Here is a 19,599-nt window from a genome sequence, read left to right as displayed (position 1 = left end):
CAGTGTATGAGGGTTTTGTGCCTTGTTCTACTTCGGTGTTTACTGAGAGTTATGTTGACACCGCCGATGTAACCTTAAGTGGGGTTTAGTTGAAAAGTACTGAAGCGCGGCACCGCAGCGGTGGTAAAGCCGAGCCGCGCAGCCCCAGGTCTCGCAAGAGTTACCGCGAGAGTTCGCCAGCCCGCGGGATGTATTTAAACTTGGTAAACTCCATTTAACAAGCAAATATGTGTGTGTGGTGCTCCAATTTAACTGTAAAGGCCCTGACATCAGATTATTCGAGATTAAAATATCTTATATATACTTTATGGTTCAAGTGATGTGGAAATGTTAAGAATAAGCTAAGAATGAATGTACATTTATGTTGTTACATTGCAAAGTAATACATTCAGGTGTGTTTTGTCTAATCTAGTAAGATTTATGCACTTATATCAGATTTGTGGATAAGCTATTTTGAGTTTGCCCTATATGTGAGAAAGAGCAATAAGACGTTTAAGGCATTATATGCTATCTGCACTGCTGATTTAAATGAGTGAAGGAATAGTGTGGTTAACAGTGTAGACTGGAGAAATGTAATGACCATAGATGCATATATTTGCCAAATGCCTTTTATTTACCTTTTACAGTTATTGAGCATATCTGACAAGTGAAAGCACTGGATGTAAATTATATTTGTTGATCTGAAATAAGAGATGCAATTTGGGAAAAGACACGAGTGCTCCTGTGATTCTTTCTCTGAGACTCTACCTTTATTTTTACAGATTTGTATTCTTTTTGTTATTGTGGTCTTCACATCTGGGACCCGTAACACATGCATAAGGCTGATGCTGTTTAAGCATGCATTTTTTCCATTTGGCAGTTTCAGCTGCTCTGTCCTTGCACCATCTTCACGAGAAAAAGATGTAATCCCACAAAGGACTTCTCGCTTTCTTAAATCCTTACCTCCCAAAAAAAGATCCATTTTCTCTGAAGATGTGGTAACTAACTGGGTATTTGCTGCTTAGTAACCCTGCAAACAGCACAAACCACTGAGTAGACCTGTGATAGAAGATAAATGAGTCTGGTGTCTCTTAGCCTTGGTGTAAAGAAGAGTTGGACTGGGGTGATAACAGATTGTGAATTATTCAGCCCATCTAAAACACATAAAGGACCTTGCTAAGTATCTACTGAGGTAGCAAAACATCCACAGATAGCTGCATAGAGGATATACTACTGAATGGAAAATGGGACTGAATCAGACACTGACACTGAATAGATGAGCCAATCTCAAAAAGGGAGAGATAGGAACCAAGAAGCGAGATAAGACCATCATTCTGTTGGAACCAACTATTTTGCTCTGACTCAAAACAGCACTTGACATTTTGCCAGCAGCAGAAGCAATCATAGCAGACCGCAGGAGAAATATTCAAGTTATTGCTCTGAATCAGTCTTAGTCTTCTTGCAGATAACCCGCGAGTTTATCTTGGTGGGAAAATGAGCAGGTTTATCCAGAGAAAGACAAAGATAAGCAGTGGTCCGTTCACCTCCATTTGAACCTTGGCTAGCTGAAGCTCAGACACCACATGCTGGCGCTCTCTCTCTCAGACACACACACACGCCAGGTTACTTGCAGGCAAGGTGACACCTATCTACTCAGTCAGCCGGAAACGCTAAAGGGGCGTAAGAGCTATGAAAGGAAATGTGCCACAAGTAGCTAGGATGGATTTGTTTTTCACCATCTCATCAGCCAATCCTGTTGGCTCAGCAGCTCCAAGGGGATGAACAGCGGCTGATTTGTCACACTCGGGGGAAATCAGAACCTACCTCCAAAAAGACGCCGTAAACTGGCATCTGTTAGAGATGCTTGTTCTCCAGGGACTCGGCTGATGCACAGAAAATTTCATTAGACATTTCAGTTTTCTAATTTTCTGATTTCTAGTGTGTTTTATTTTTAAGTTAACAGATCATAGACATGATTGGCTACCATGGTGCAACTAAATGATGCCGATTAAACAAACACAGTATTGTGCAGCCCCATTTCTAACACTTAAAAAAGACCTGCAATCCATCCAAAAATTACAACCAGTAAAGGAAAAAATTAAACAAGCACCAACTGATTAAATGTTGTAAATAAAAACATTGGTGAAGTTGCAGGTAAGATGCTATTTTCTATAAGAGCATAAGATGAGCCATATATCAGAAAAATGTGTCTGTACACAGAGAGCAAGACAGTGTATGCATAAGCACGCCCATGTATAATTGCTGTGGTCAGGGGGCTTATATTTCCTTCTGCTAATTAAGTTCAATTATATTAATGTCGTGTACTTAGAGCCATATTAAAATCTAATTAGAAATTAGAGTCTGTGGCACCTGTACAGCCCCTGAACACAGGTAAGCAAATTAAGTAGGTACTGATCTGAAGTCAGCACGCAGACTGTGCCATTCAAACAATGGGAAGCTTGCTTTGCTATTTGAGATATGAGTCAATGGCATTTTATTTATTTATTTATTTTTATATGATTAAAAGACAGAACACTCTGACCTGTCACACAGAAGTGGGTGGCATTATTAAAACAGTTACCGCACAACAGTGAGGTCACAGCAATTAGCAGCTCTGATCAACTAAAGAAACATTAAATGCTATAGTGCTCCTGATGTAGCCAGGGTGAAAAATCTATGCAGAAAACATATTCAGGTGCTTTTCTTTTCTGAAGTCTAAAACAAAGTTAAAAGAATTAAATTACAATAACCAGAGCAGTGTAATGTCACCCTGGCAGATCGTGAAATGTGAAATAATCACAAAATGATGCTGATGTAACACCGGCCAATGTGGCTTCAGAAAAAAAACATGGGGTCAGAAGGATTTGTCCTTCCTGCTTGCTGCACACAAACACATAAAGTACAACACGCTGCTGACGAGACCAGCACACACACACACACACACACACACACACACACACACAAAGCACTTTCACATCAAAAACAATCCACATCAATGTGAGTCAGACAAATAACCCACACCAGTAACACAACACAGCTAATACCCACCAAAGAGGAACCGCAGCCAAGAAAACACAACTGCCACAACAACAGCTAGGCTGAAATTAAACTACGCAAAGACCTACTTTACTGGCTGCTGCACAGGTTATATACTGTAAGTGTTAAAAATAATTTTAAAGCGGGGCCTAAAAGTGGATTATGGCACAGAAAAAACACCTTAGACACTGAGAAGAAAAGAATAAGGCATGTCTGTTAAACACAATGGAACCATTCAGCTGCCCAAAAACCTCAAAGCTGCGTTCGACCAGTTACGCAATTTCTGGATTTTTCCTCAGCAGACACAAGTCGGGGTCATTAGTTCAGTCTGGGGAAACCTGCTTCATTAGAGAAACATTAATAAAACAACACTCTGCTGCATTTAGAGGACGACAGTGTAATAGATGTGGGTGTAAACTTAAATCCGAGTCGAAGCTGTGAAAGGAAAAGACCTCAGGCCTTAAAGTCGATGTCAGAAGGCTCATCTGCCCCCCCAGTTCTAGTGCAGCTTTAATAGAGGAGATGGCAGTGCAGCCCAGAGGGACTGTCCTGCAACAGAGGGCAATATCCTCTCTTACTGCATGCGCTCTGAAATCCAATTACACCAATTTATTGATCCTCGTGAATAAGGAGCCACTTGGACCAAACAAACCTGGCTGTCTTTCATCTTGGCTCAAAAATAATACATTTTGAAGCTGTCCTTTTATATATCTACAAAGCTCATCTTTATCCTCTTGCCTCTCTCCACACAGGCAGCCAGGAGGATGAAATAGAGGTCATTCTGTCCCCGACAGAGCGACAGCCTCCCAGTGTGACTCCTGTGAACCTGTCCCTACCTGTCAACCACATCAACCGGAGCTAAAAAGAAACCACTGACTAAGAAATGAGAAGAAAGATGCCAAAGCCTTTGCTTGTATGACACATAGCATTTGACCTAATGGTTGGAAATGCCAAAAAAATAAGAAACAAAATAAAAATTCCCTCTTACACAGAAGCTCAATGTGTTTAATGCGCAATAATAACAGCTGCACAATAAAACAGGAGCACATGGTTTGAATAAAGCTTCAAACAATCACAAGATCTCTAATAAAAAGACGTCAGTAGTTACTGCTCACTTCTCTGAACACAACTTCATTACTTAACCATTCACAATTTTACTGACTAATTAAAGCTGGTGATGCAAAGTATCACTCTCTGCTATTCAGCCAGCAATTACACCAAGACTAAAAAGGACAACAACTTCACATATAATTAAGACTTACCCAAAGAGCACCATTTGCTTTGGTCAACGCACACAAAGGAGCTGGGATAAAGGAGAGCCTTTCAACTGGTGGGACAGACTTGCCACAGCTGCATTTGAAATGAGTCTTGGAGGTACAGTAATTGCCCTATCCATGCAAGGACTTGCCAGACACTTTAATGAAGTGGATCCTTCCCAACACCGAGAGAAAATTACCTGTAAGAGTCACCAGCGGCTGAAACTCCAGCCATTGCCTCGCTGTTGACAAAGCAACAGTGGTGGATTGCTATCTATAATAATTTCCCAGTCTGTCTCCCTTGGGTGTGCTTGTGCTGTTTGTTAAGTAGATCCAAGCCCATGCTCCCCTGAGCTGCCTGCTGCTACATAATGAGCCTCTCCAGCTGGATGACCACTGAGTCGGTGGAGGCCAGGGGTTGAGCAGCTCACCCCCTCTAATTGAATCACACAGAAGCACACCCTCACCCCTCAGATGCAGTCCAGTGAGGTTGCAAACAGGAGCTATTACAGATTTATTTTCATATCATTTCAGCTCTGTAGTGTGGAACTCAGTTAAAGCTGGTAGCTGACAAAGTATTTGCCCCATTCCCAATTTCTTATTTTTTACTTACATGTAACTTATATTACATTTTTATATTTCACAAAGATAACACATTTACAGTTTTTAGATGATTTCATAATCATAGATTGTTTGTTAAATCATAAATTAACTGTTATAAACTACATTTTGTGGAAAGTTGACTTCAATTTCACCAGCTACAGTGGGGCAAAAATGTATTTAGTCAGCCACCGATTGTGCAAGTTCCCCCACTTAAAATGATGACAGAGGTCAGTAATTTGCACCAGAGGTACACTTCAACTGTGAGAGACAGAATGTGAAAAAAAAAATCCATGAATTCACATGGTAGGATTTGTAAAGGATTTATTCGTAAATTAGCTCTTTGGTCTTGGCCATGGCGGAGTTTGGAGTCTGACTGTTTGAGGCTGTGGACAGGTGTCTTTTATACAGATGATGAGTTCAAACAGGTGCCATTCATACAGGTAACGAGTGGGGGACAGAAAAGCTTCTTACAGAAGACGTTACAGGTCTGTGAGAGCCAGAGATCTTCCTTGTTTGAGGTGACCAAATACTTATTTTCCACCCTAATTTACGAATAAATCCTTTACAAATCCTACCATGTGGATTCATGGATTTTTTTTTTTCACATTCTGTCTCTCACAGTTGAAGTGTACCTCTGGTGCAAATTACTGACCTCTGTCATCATTTTAGGTGGGGGAACTTGCACAATCGGTGGCTGACTAAATACTTTTTTGCCCCACTGTACAACCAGACCTGATTATAGATCCTATCTGCTGATGGTGGAATTGAACTCACGATCTTCTTGCTGTGCAAACCACTGCACCACCCTGCTGCCCTGCAGCTTTATCTAATATTAAAAATTGTGACAATATTAAACTGTGACAGCACTGCAGGATAAGCACAAGTATTAGTAATGACATTTTCAATAGCTTTGTTCTATTTAAGTTTCCCAGTAAGCCATTTAAATTTAAGTTAGCCATCCCAATTTTCATGAAGTTCAGCTTTTCTTTTCCTACTGTAATTCAAAAAAGTGCTTTGCACTATAAAAACCAGCAAAGTTTAACAAGAGCAGTTGGGAGGAAGTGTCAGTCAAGCACCAGCAGTGCTAGCTCACACACAAGACAGAATCAAATATGACATTTAAGTTCTTGTTTGATTTTTCAGATTAAAGATCACAGCTGCATGGCTGGTTTATGGGTTACTAATGAAGGCCTCAGATGTCTTTAAACTTCATTTGAAACTAGGATTAGCACCCCACTGTTATAACCCAGCCAGTCAACTTACAGTTAAAGTCCATGTCTGCACATATTCATAACAAACGTGTGCACTGAATTCTTTCAGCAAATTCAATAAAAGATATTAAGTGTGTCTAACTTTAGTAAGTGTATCTAAAGCTGTATTAGAGTAATGACAAAATATAAAATGCAGATACATCATGAGCATATGTATATTGTAAGAACCTGAAGTTAAATCACTTTTTCTCTTTGAGACATTAATGCGAAATCTTGTCATCATTAGCGTAAGAATTCTTGAGTTCTGGTCAAATGACTTTCATGAGTTCACAGTGCCCTTTGACCACCAGATTTTGAATTGTTGATTGCCGAGCCCAAATGAACAGCTGTTACAGATGTAATGAAATTCCATCCAGGTGTTGAATATGACAAATACATGTCATCACACTACTGAAATTGAGCATATGTAGGTATACCTTAAACAGACCTCAGCAGCAACAGAATAGTAACTATCTAAACAAATTGAATTGTGTTATACATTAATAATAAACATAGTTTTAAACACTCATTTAAAAATATTAAAGCAGTAAAGCCGGGAGACATCATAGACTACCTGCAGTTTCCAACATTAAAACTTTAAATAATTTAAAGAACAGCACCACTTGTCTCTAACTAAACTTATAGCTATCTGTGCCATTTCTTTAATGAATTTATTTTATCTGAGTGTGTATAAGACAGCAGGTAAAGTCAGTCAGGTGTTTCAAATATTTCTTATTATTCACCATTAGGGCTGTTCGATATAACGATATATATCGGATGACGATATAAAAACATCTATCCTTTCATTTTACGCTATCGTTTGTCTCGTGATGTCGCAAAATAAACGTTTACAGCATTTTTTCATCGTTTTGTTGGTCACTGTAGTGGCTATATTAATTTCTTAAAGTTCTCTCTTTCTCTTATATTTAATATAACCACACTACGGACGGACAAGCGCCTGCTTTTATGCGTTGTCGTTAGCAACAAAGACGGTAAAACCACCGCGACCGCTTCTTTATTTTCTACATAAAATAGAAAATCGGGGGGGGGCGATCGTGGCTCAAGAGTTGGGAGTTCGCCTTGTAATCGGAAGGTTGCCGGTTCGAGCCCCGGCTTGGACAATCTTCGGTCGTTGTGTCCTTGGGCAAGACAATTCACCCGTTGCCTACTGGTGGTGGTCAGAGGGCCCGGTGGCGCCAGTGTCCGGCAGCCTCGCCTCTGTCAGTGCGCCCCAGGGTGGCTGTGGCTACAATAGCTTGCCATCACCAGTGTGTGAATGTGTGTGTGAATGGGTGGATGACTGGATATGTAAAGCGCTTTGGGGTCCTTAGGGACTAGTAAAGCGCTATATAAATACAGGCCATTTACCATAAAGCTCAAAATCCTGTTGAGACTTTTCAAAATAAACTGAATCACGTGAAAGAGTATGCAGAGTATCTACGGATGAGAAGCAAAAAAGTTTACAGTTAATTTACAACTTATGTCTAAAAATATATCGTTTCATGCATCGGTTAAAACACTCGACTCCAGCTACACGACGCCCAGCTGGAAACACTTCACGCAAGTCGAGCTACCCGAGATTCACAGAATTTACAGAAAATGTTACATTTTTGTGATTTATATCGTTATCAGACGATATAATTCTTATATCGGGATATGAGATTTTGGTCATATTGCACAGCCCTATTCACCATGAGGGAAAATTAAATTCAGCATTAAATGAGCCAGCTGAGCCTTAAACTGTCCTACGAAAGTTTACCAGCCTAATTTGAAGCTCTGCAAGGCTGCCTTCCTTCACAAATAAATAAATAATTACCATAAATCAATCGTAAAAGAGTTAGCCATGCAAACCGCAGAGGGAGCCTGCTGTGAATGATATATAAATGGAGAGAGATTTATATTCCTATTCGTAAACTGCGGAAAATTTTCCAGTGCAAATGAGAGGATTTGGGGTTTCTTTCTTTTTCTTCCTTCCGTAACTTGACTGGCCGTGGTAGTGGTCAGGATGCAGATTGTTTTCTTTTGTTTGGATTTCTCTTTTTTCGGAACTGTATAAAGTCAAACTATGCAAGGACCACCACACAAATATTTTTTATTTATTAGATGAAGGCAGAAAGAAAAAGCAAAACACAGTTCCCAAGAGAGAGATGGACCAAGAACACGTCCTTGTTCAGTATTTAGCCATGGGCAGTATTAAGAGAGTCTAAAGCATTTGACTGTGCAGGCTGATGAAGCTTGATGATGTTAGGGGTAATGTAAGCAGTGGTATTCAGCCTAAAAAATTAAAGGACAGTTGTAGCATTTTTGCATTATAATGAGATGGTCGACTTTGCCCCGTGAGGCCACGAGGCTCATCTTGGTTTGGACTCGGATACTAAAAATTCATAAGAGATGAGACGCTGTGAACAGGCTTGGAACAGACAAGTTTTTAAGATGTGGGAAGGTCTATTGAAAGAAAACATTTGTTTTGGAGCTTTGCTGTTTACTACTCCAGTAAGATTTTGCCTAAAATGCAGTTATAAATATAAGCTCAATGGGGTAGGGGGGTACCTCTGTATTTAATTACATGGATGACCATTTTGACAGCTGAAAACATGCAAATTTTTCTTTTTTGCAGATCTGTGTCACTGGATTAAATGTCGACTTTACTAAAACACTCCTTTAGATTTAAGAACTACAGCGCTCAATTTTTATACACAAACTACTGGCAGGTGAAGTGAATCACATTCATCATCGCATTAGAAACCAATGATTTGCTGTGTCACACATCACCAACTTAAGCAAAAAAAGAACACTCCCCAACGGCAGCAGTCTCTCCACAACTCAAAAAAATGACAAATCAAAACAACCTTAATGTACAAATAGCACTACAGGCTACAATTCATTTGAATTGGGCTGAAATACCCCTTAAATCTAGGTTTATCATGGGGGACAAATTTAGATCAACTGTGACTTTGCGTCCTCTGGAAAAAAATAATTGTTGTTGTTTTTTTTTTTTTATATCTGCTTTGCTTTTTTTAAAGAATTGTTGCCTAATAAATATTCCCCTGTCATTACATCATCAATATTCTGCTCATCTCCTTGCTGTAAACAGCAGTAATAACAGCCTGAGAGTCATAATTTATTTCAGCTCATTCATGACAGACTGATGGGGGAATATTTTACAGCCTAGTAATTTGGGAATGCAGCATCATTGCTCTAAAACTAATTCTGGGAAACTAAGTAGAGTTTCGAGCAGCGCAAACCGACGGCTGCATTCTGGTTTGTGAAGCAACTTTGTTTTGCTCCTCTGAGTACAGCTAAGATGTTTAGCGCTCCGAGTAAAGGAGCCTAATCACTTGTGGCATTCACTCAAGAACAATAAACCACTGAGGCTCACTGTTCAAGTCTGAAGAAAGACATCAAATTTCCACAACAAAATAGCTGAGGCAGTCAAAGGAGAATATTTGCGTTTCAAAAATTATAGGGTTCACCTAAATTCCAGCTGAAAAACAGCTAAAAACAACTTTCTGGATTTTGTGGTGGCATTAGATACACTGGCAAACCTCCTCCTGTAGTCACGATGAAACAACAACACTGAACCGAGCATATGTTTGATGGCCGGCCTCCTATTAATGTCTGTCACAGCCAAACTGAATCCGCTCTTACTCCTCCCTGAGGGAGTGAAGGAAAGGAGCTGAAGGGATGGAAGCAGTCTAGCATTTGTTAATTAAGAAGATGTGACATGAGAGAAAGACCAGAGGGCCAAAATAATGACCCTATCAGACCTGACAGCCTGTAAGCAGAAAACACGAAAGGAGGAGCAGGACTGAAAACTCAGTTACAAAAACTACTTTGCTACTTTACTTCATTTATAAACTCACAGAAACTGCTGTTGCTGTTACAACATTGGCAAAAAAAGCCACACTGTATGATATGGATCTAATGGTGGAGGATAAGCATGATGGAAAACACCTGATAGAAACAAGGCTTCAGATGCCACAACTAAGCTAGATTTAATGTGGTAAAACATGACATTCGTCATTGTTTTACTGGGAAAAAACCAAGTGTAGTTGCAGTTTTGCTCCATGCTTTGCACGGCCTAAAGTCACATGTGACAGGTGTACTAGGAAGCAAGATGATTGGCATTTGAGAACTATGTTGAATTTACAGTTGGAATTTTCTGTGTCATGAAAACAGTACTTTTTAAAATCACTGTTGTAACTTATACTGAACACATAACCTGGTCCATCATCTGATGAAATCTCTGATTGGGTTGGGTGACGCTCACAGGGATCGTTTTGTGTGGAAGAAGAGCTATTTTACTGCTGCTTTATTTGACTGCTTTACTTTACAAAAGCCATGCCGAAGAGGCTTTCCATTGTAGCATAGCACCCAGTTCAATTCACAGTCACTACAGTGGCCCGTTCAGTAATTGGTACATGCATTCATTTTTGAAACATTAGGTCTTTACCCAGAAAAGGACAGCAGGTCATTCATTTCAATGCAAAAATCTTAATTTCACCCAGATCAGCAGTTTTTAATCACTGGTCTCATTATTTAGGCTGTACATCGTCACAACATGTAGGCATAACTTTCTATGTACCTCATTTTAGCTTGCAGAGTATTGTAAACTTTATGTGGTAAAAGGTTTTCTGTCTAAATCAGATAAGCATCTCGATTTGATAAAGTGTCTAAAGTCGCACATTAATCCAAGGCCTAAAGAGCCTCTTTCCTTTCCTTTCTGGTGAAATGGATAACATATATATAAACCCTTCCTAGAGTAAATGAGCTGTACAGACGCTGACAAACTGTAGACGTGAAGAATGTGTACAAAGACACCCTTTTAAGGAGTAGACATTAGAACTATGTAATACATATTCAACATATGTGGGCGTCTTTGTTGTCGAGTCTCCTGAATGTCCTTGAGAGTCGTATGTACCTGCTGTGCCTAGTCACTGTTGCCAAGCTGTTATTGCACCATTCAGAGATTTAGTTTTGCAGACAGTAAATGTAATTTTTATATACTTTGTAAAAATTTTATTGCACAAGAAATATACTAGTAAAGAAGCAGGTTGCAGAAAGGAGATTTGGTAAGAGCCAGCTGTAGACGCGAATGACATTGCCTTGCATCAGTTCCTGTCACATCACCCTGTACTTGTCAAATGTGCTAAAAATACTCAAAATAAAAAATAGGCACTGAATATAAAATTCCAATCTCACCTCAGCCTGTCCTCCTCCTTTTTTCGCAGTTTCATGTCCCGCTGGACCACCTTCAAGACGTGCTCAGCCTCGCCGTCCGTCAGGCCTGACAGGTCCAGCTTTCGGCCCATTGTTCCTGCCCTCGCCACACCGAGCTGCTGCTGCTGCTAGTCAAAGAGGTGGAGAGGCACAGGAACCGCTGCTCTGGGGGCCGAGGCTGGGACAACCCTGGAACAAGACAAACGGATAGAAAAATAAAAATGGATTGTGCGTTTTTTAATTAAATTCACTTTTATATGCTGTGTGAGTATGTCCGAGTGGATTTTAGTAATTTAACACCGAATGATGCTCATCTCACAGTGAAAATGACTGTGTAACTTTCCTTGTATGACTTGTGGATAACTTTTGAGTCACAGGTTGCTTTGCCTGCAGGATGAACCTCGGCTGAAAAGTGAATATCGAGTGCCTTGAAAGCATCCTCTTCACACATTCTGGGACCATTCAGAATACTGTTACATAAACTAGCACTGGAAGCAAAAAATATATATTTTTGAACTTATGGGAACATTTAATGTCAAGCAAATGTATTCAAAATCTTCTAAAAACATTTGTATAGTTCCTGGATATTTCTAGACTATGAAACAATGTGATGTGCTATACTGCCATCCAAGAATCCTGTCTAATACAGTAGCTGTGGAATTGATTATACCCTTTTGGTTAAACATAAATAGAAATATAGAAGTCTATGTTGGCTAAGACTATTGATAAGCCAAGCATCTTCCTTGGAAGCTGCAAAACTGCAGTTCCTCTTCTCTCCACTTGAGGCTTTCACAGATTCCCATGTTAAACTGCCCATTTTCAGAGCTGAAGTAACCATGCTTAAAAGAAATCTGCTCACTCTAGCTAATTTTTCCTTTCATACCATAATATTTTATATTATGATAATATATAATATTTTATATTTACAAATAAAATGTAGAATTCACACATTTAAACAGCATTAAGGATTAAAGTTATCATTTTTAGAAGCGGGTGCCCCTTTGACTGACAGGCGGATGCCAGAACAGGCGGCTGTAGTCGACAGCCATCTGTTAAGTTTCGCCTCGGTTGATTGTAGTCACTGAACTGGCCCTCTTGACCATCTGAAGTATTTTTTTATGTCATTATCTGAAAAATAAAATGTCTTGCAACGATTTTATTTCTACGAATGGTGCATGAACTAGCATATTAGTACATATGGTGAAGTAAAAATAGAACCTCGGAGACATAGAGGGGTTGCCTTTAAAAAAACAACAACAAAAAAACAAGACCAAAACAGTAATGACAGCACAGAAAGAGAAGCGAAGACAGATGAGGAGATGGACAGGAGGAGAACATTAACAACAGAGCCTAAACAAGATGGGTGAGCACTGCCAGTGAAGAGAGCTATGACTCAGAAGACCAGACAATTATGTCCATTCTATTATTGGACCAATAGCTTTATTGACAGCGCATCTCCCTTTCAGTCCTGCTTCTTACTCATTCCTCCAGTCACTTCAGGACCTGGCTCACCCCAACACACTGTTAAACTTTCTGAAAATAAAACTGAGCCAGTCATACTTGGTTTATGTAATAGTCTCAGTTTAAGTTTGTTAATAGGTTTGTAATGTTTAATTGTAATCTACCTGATCCCAAAAGACAAATGTGAACATACACAATTGACAAATTGAAGTTTCACATTATCAGCACGGTGGCCCAAAAAATAAATAAACCCCAGTAAAATCTCTGTCTCAAAATTCTATTATCACACAGAGTAAGCACACTGTCACATTACCACTGCTTTTCATTCAGCCACTGTGAAGAAAGACCTCTGTAAAGGCTTTCCAGTCTATCAGAATCACACTTCTTTTTCCACTCAAGATATTAAAATAGTCACACTTAGAGTTACACATGCCAGCAGGTGCCTAAAAGTATGAATGGTACTCATCATATGGCTGGCATTCACTTTTGTTTTTCTGGGAGGTGAAACAAAATAAAAAAAAATCTCTAGAAAGGATGTTTTGGGTTGTTGTTTTTTTTACCTGCATTGTCTTCTTTCTCTGATTTTAAAACTTTAACCACAGACTGTATATGAAAGATGGAAAAGTAAAACCCAGTCTGAACCACCTTAAACCTGCAATCTTTCTAATCACCAGCAGGGGGTGACTGCTTGGCTGCTAAAAAGAAAAAAAACAGACTGCACTGAAGTCTATCAGAAAAATGACACTGCTTTTCTATTGACTTAATTCCCGCTTCTGCATTTTTCTCCACATGAATTTGTGGTCTCAATAACTTTGAAATAGTCTTCAGTACAAGATAATGATTGTTACAGAAGAGAAAAATCACCACTGAGTGATGTCACAATAAAATGATATATACACACACACAGTTCTTACCCTGCTTGACTTTACTACTTGATCGGAGCAGTAACAAATAGTGAAACACTGTTTCAACAAAAAACATAGCATATTTCCCAATAATGAGGTTACTGCTGTGCCAAGTGTCTTACTAACTTTGCATTTCTTCACATCTAGTTGATAAATTCGGGAAAAACACACTTTCTCACCTGAAAACTAATCATGCTGATCTCAATTCTGCATTAAACCATGTTTACTGCTTAAATTAGCAGCTGGAATATCAATCTATAATCTATGGAACAAATTACAGCAGCAGTGGCTTATTAGGACAAGTTATTTTTCTTGCATCCATGTTACTTTTGATGTATAGAGAAGATGAATACACTATGATTATATGGCCATTAGTGTATAGCCACAAAGGAAGGCAATTATTAGGCCTTCTTTTTATAGTGAGTGGTGTCAAGGACAGGGATGAAGCAGCATTTATGCATGAGAGTGTCTGCATTTGAAGCTTAGTGACGCATATACTTGATGGCTGCAAACACACATTCAGTTCATTATTACTTTCACTGATAATTTCCAACAACATGCAATTCATGCATGCACACAAACACGTGCATATTATGTCTCAAATTTAAGCTTCCCACACGGAGTAGAGTCACTAATCTGCAGCATCACTAACAAACCAAAGTCAATACCACAGGTGTGGTGCACACAGATGAAAAGACAAAACGAAAAACCTGCATTCACCAACACAAAACTGTCTTAGTGGTTCAAAGGTCCACAATCCGTTCAGTGTTCTCAGTGAAGATGGAATACTGAACTGAATAAACATGATCTGCATGTTTTTACTTCTTAAGATAGGATACCTTTATTAGTTACACCAGCAAATACCATATTGTATCAAATAATACTAAAAACTTGCAAAAAAATTGCAATTACTAGGATAAAAGTAAGGCAATTTTCTTTTATTCCTTTCCTCCAGTTTAATTTGTTTTTGCAACCAAAGCCGCCAAGCCCTGCTGACTTCACATGAAACACAGGTTTAAGGTAGCTCAACACAGGCTTCAGCCAATCCTTTAAGCTATAGTCACACGGGCCTACTGGCAGTCCCGAGCGACTGGTGGTTATTCCATGCTAACTGCCAGTTGCTTGGAAAAAATGTATATTCCCCAGCTGATTAGTGAGTAGTTGCATGTGGTTGGTTGATGTTGATGGCGGAAATTAGTCAGAAATAGGTGACTAACGCTGCAGCACTGAAAACATCCTTGCTTTACACATTACACAGAGAAATAATATTTTGTTACACTGCTATGCCGATGAGGCACAGCTCTACCTCCCAGTTAAATTCACTAACCTCTTCTCAACCTCACAGTCTGTCTGCCTGATAGTATGACACTGATGTGTGGATTTATCAAATTAAAGTCAGATAAAACAGAAACTCTTATCATGAATTCAGACAAGCTGCATCCAAACATTAAGTTTCCCCTTGGTCCCTTATCCGTCCAGGTAAAATCCGCTGTTAGAAACCTGGGTGTGTTATTTGATTGAGAAACATATACATTTTATCTGTAAAATACATAATTTGAGCCAAAATAATACAATTACCTAATACACAACAGACAGTCAGGTGACTAGAAAAAATACATCGTTTAGTAAAGGTAATTTATGAATGATAGCATCTTTCTGTGTTTGAAACCATTAGAGACATTGTAAAACTTTATTATAAAAATATTGAATATTGATGTTATACCATAACTGCATCCACTCTGAGGCTTCTCTTTCTGTTCAAAGTCACAAAAATACAGGATTTGTTACTAGTGTCACATTTTGACTGACACAACAATGGGGTGCACCAGTGTAATATTGTCAGATTACTAGAGCAAACATGTTCAGGCTGACACTCTGAGAGCACAGAGAATCACTTCACACAGAAAATAGGTCACACTGATGCATCTCTCAGGAGAACAGAATACAACCCCTCCATTTTCCTGCATTTTCGCCAAGACACACCATCTGCATCAATCATTTCTTTAAGAAAACTGCAGACATGCAGATGCTAGATCATCCTAAATAAACAGGAGCATGCAGAAAAACGACTCATCCTGCACCGTGCTGCAAAGCACTTGGCTCTGCTGCTGCTGTCTGTCACCTCGGAGAGTCAGCAGAGGAGGGGCGAGCTGAGGACAAGGCCCTGCTGGAGCGCTAAAAGGGCAGGTGCAGCCAAGCGCTAAATGAACTGCTTGTTTTAGACACTCTCCATTGCATCAGCTTTTTGTGACAGCTTGAGGTAAGTGCATTGAGGATGACTTCATTGAAATTACTTTTTGGACAGAAGATAAATACAGCGGACTGACTTTGCAGATCAGTCAGTTTGTGTGTGTGATGCAGCTTTGAATGGGAATATGAGCTGGAAATTGTCTTACACTGTGCTTGAAACTTTAGAGTGACAGCTCACTGTTTTCTCAGTGTATAACTTTGGTCATTTGTCTTCTTACAGCCACGTGCGAGCAGAAACAGACGTGTTCAAGGTGTTTTTGCTACCTGGGATATGACCACTATCCGTCAAGATGACATCAAGAGTTGCCAAGAGAGAGAAAAGAGAAGCAATAAAAACTGTGGCACCAGATTTAGTTTAGGACAGATACAGTGAATCCTGCATGTCAAAACAACATTTTAAACAGCTCTACATGACCAGATCTGTCATTAGAGATGAATTTGTGAGAATATCGATTCAACCTAAAATCTACAATGGAAAGAGAAGCGTATAAGGCAACGGCAGAATTGGTATTAGAAACGCTTGGAGAAACAAAATGCATATAACTCAGTACATATGAGCCATTATGGTGCTAAATTCAAACAATTAAGTTGTTACTTGTGTTGCATGAGTTCTTCAACTATCTGAATGATGGGGGAAAAGAAAGAAATCATCAAATGTGCACTTTTCCTGAGCCCTTGTGCTACAATCAGCTGATTTCAGTTAATTTGCAGGGAAGATAAAAATAGTAGGGCAGTCTACAACTTTTGAGGAGTGGAAAGATAAAAACTGCTTCCATTTTTACTGCACTAAAAGGGAACATTGACTCTTTGCAATCATCTGCAAGGGAACTTTAACACAAAGCTACTAGTGAAGAACTTGCAATGCAATGCCAAACCCAGAGAGGCAACCATGATAAACAGTCAGGCTTGTAGTACTGTAGCCTCAGTTTCTACAATAGCATCACCAACGCTGTAGTCAGAACCCGTACATTTAAAAGAGTGTACGTGTCCTCATTTGGATAGGGATTTGTGTCTGTGTGTGGGCATATAGCCTCAGCCTTTTATTGTTAACTGGTAATTGTGAGACAATGTTGCAGAGTAACACAAAAGTAATGGGACAGGAACTGCTTTCTTCGTGAAGTAAATCATTAACGTAATGTTGTAAAAACTAACAAAGTTGCATTACACAACTGGGTATAGTATCAATCTTCAATGCCAATAAAATGCCATCACTTTTTATATTAAAACATGACTCTTCACAAACAACACAAACCTCCTTTGGGGAGAGATTATCTGTGATATAATGATAGGATGGCATAAATGCAATAATTTGACACAAAAGACATGCAATATAAACCACAGACAAGAGGGTAATTAAGATTAAGGACGTTAGCTGGTTCAGCAACGACTCACCCCACATTAACACTAAATGCCACTTTGGGAGCAGCGAATGCAGCAACACTGACAAAAAGCAATATTAACTACATCATATTTGACCATTCTATCCTTTTTCTACTATTTCCATTGTTGCCATTTATAAACTCTATGTCAAAGAAGATAAACTAGGAAAATTAAAGCTGTGTAAATTCAATTAACCTGCTTCAGGCCCCCGGTCCTGGTACAACACATGCTGGCTCACTGTCACGGGAATATTTGAATTTTATTTTACTGGTAACTTCTGTGATTTTACTGCTGCTTAAAAAAACATCTTGTTTCTACTTTCTATGAACATAATCAACCAAAATAAAAGGAAAGAGAAGGCTTAAAAAGCATGGCCTGTTTTCCCACGGCTCAGCTGGTCCAAAGCAGCCATCCATGGTCAATATGGCACCAAATGTTAACTCTGCCAAAGAATATTCTAACATCAAGACCGTGGGAGCATTAAAATCCCCACTGAGCTCACGATCACTCGTCCCTGTTTGACATCTACCTGCTGTGTCACATCTATCACTAACAGGCCAATTACCACTTTATGCAGAGCAAGACAAGAGGCTGCGGAGACCAGACCGTGAAGACACACAACACAAGGCATTAACCGTGAAGTGTTAAAATAAAAACAGGTGCTGATTAAATCTGCCTGGGTAATTGTGGATGTGACTAAGTGTTGAGCACTACTGTAACATGAGCACTAAGTGTGATTTTTTGCTGGGTGATCTTCATTTTTCTTTGAATGAACGCCTCAGAATAGCACACTCATTCATTAAATATTTGGGGGAGTGTCGCCCAAGTGACCCAGGTGTCCCCAAGTGTTACTTTCAACAGGTGACGATCGGCACCACAACAACAACAAAGCAACACAAACAGCTGCACTGAGAAACAGCTCCCTGTACCTGCACACCAAACTCAGAGTAGCAGCCAAGTAAGGATTTTTCCAGCTTACATTCCTGGGGATTAAAGTTTTTTTCCTTCTTGCAGTGGCTCAGACTCAAAAATGTGACTTTAGTTGTTTTTTGATGGCTTACTCTGATTAATCCGAAGAGTCTTAGTTTCTCAATTTAAAGAGATGAGTCACGCCGTGCGTTGCCTGGACGTGCTTTTAGTTTCCAGCACTTGTGATGATGCAAATTCACCTGCACCTCGCAGGCTAAAAATACCGCATTTTTCCCCTCATTTAAAACCAGCACCTATACTCATCTCACTCGGGCTGCCACGTTAGCTGCGATCGCATGATGACATCTGTGCAACAAAGATCTCCTGTAGCTCTTGCACGAGCAGCTGGGCTGGCAGCATTTTCATACTGAGGTATGCAAGAATCGCCGAGCCGTTAAATCGTGCATCTCAAAATCAGCCACCTGACCGAGGCTCCTGCCTCTTACGCCTGTTCATTATAACGGGCTAACGTTCACCTCTTCGCCTATTCGGTGAGCCGGTGTGGAGAATCACTTACACAGGATCAGTGGGAGCCGAATGACCGCCAGTCACAGTCTCTTTCACGTTATTCCAGATAATGAGAGAAAGACGCGGAGGGGATGCGCCTCTGCAAGTGTAAACTTCCGCGACACCTGTCCGTCTCCCAGATACTTTTCCTCTCCTGCCCCTCGGTTAGTCAGCTTATTGTGTTTCCACCCCCCATCACCACCACCACCCCCAAAGCAGCGGACGTAGGAACCGCTGAATGGGCGATCACGAGGTTTGTATTACACGGAGGAAGAAGGAGGAGGGAGGAGAGGACGCACTGCGAGGGAGGTCAGGGATTGGCACCCAAACCTTGATTCTTCCCTGGTGGCGCACAGCGTGAACTCATATTTAGGGATGAAATTTTCGAGGTTGGAGAGAAACTAGTTGGGGCTGTTTCCGCGCTTTGCTGACGCAATATCACATTTCATTTTTCTGCAGGCACCTGGGCATCCCGAGCTCCAGTGTTGGCACTGATGCTCATGCATGGGGAGAGTTGGGGGAGGAGGCGCTGTGTTGGCTGACTGCTTCATTCACAAAGCCATTCACTGTGCAATTAACCAAAGAGAGGGTGAGGCAGCTCGTCCCAAGTCTCTGTCAGATGGATCAAATCGTTAGATGACTTCACTCTTGCAATGGTCTGGCTTAATTAACTTTCACATAAGTTACGTAATGCACTAATTAATTACTTTTAAAACCCATTTCAAGAAAAGATTTGAATATAAATTGTTTTTCATAAACAGATGGACTTTAGAAAATCATTCC

The 19,599-nt window shown here is 40.0% G+C and overlaps 1 protein-coding gene across 3 annotated transcripts in view; it reads right to left on the bottom strand.

Moving 5' to 3' along the window:
- myripb (myosin VIIA and Rab interacting protein b) overlaps positions 1-18,995 on the bottom strand; it is a 129,040-nt gene extending 110,045 nt beyond the window's left edge. For 2 of the 3 annotated variants that reach the window (XM_085287342.1, XM_085287344.1), the window contains exons 1-2: positions 18,827-18,995; positions 11,327-11,533 (exon numbers count right to left, since the gene is read on the bottom strand). In XM_085287342.1, coding sequence (XP_085143468.1) covers positions 11,327-11,436 — 110 coding nt within the window. In that variant the 5' untranslated portion in view covers positions 11,437-11,533; positions 18,827-18,995. Of the gene's footprint in view, positions 1-11,326; positions 11,534-18,401; positions 18,421-18,826 lie in introns of those variants that run through there. The other variant, XM_085287343.1, reaches the window with a different exon arrangement.
- Positions 18,996-19,599: the final 604 nt, after the last annotated feature.

This window comes from Mchenga conophoros, linkage group LG9, assembly GCF_057382185.1.
Source record: "Mchenga conophoros isolate Kocher_MC1m ecotype Shallow Benthic linkage group LG9, M_conophoros_male_GT1.1, whole genome shotgun sequence".
NCBI classification, from domain to species: Eukaryota; Metazoa; Chordata; class Actinopteri; order Cichliformes; family Cichlidae; genus Mchenga; species Mchenga conophoros.
Note: the sequence above shows the minus strand (reverse complement) of the source record. Positions and strands in the feature narration are given on the sequence as shown.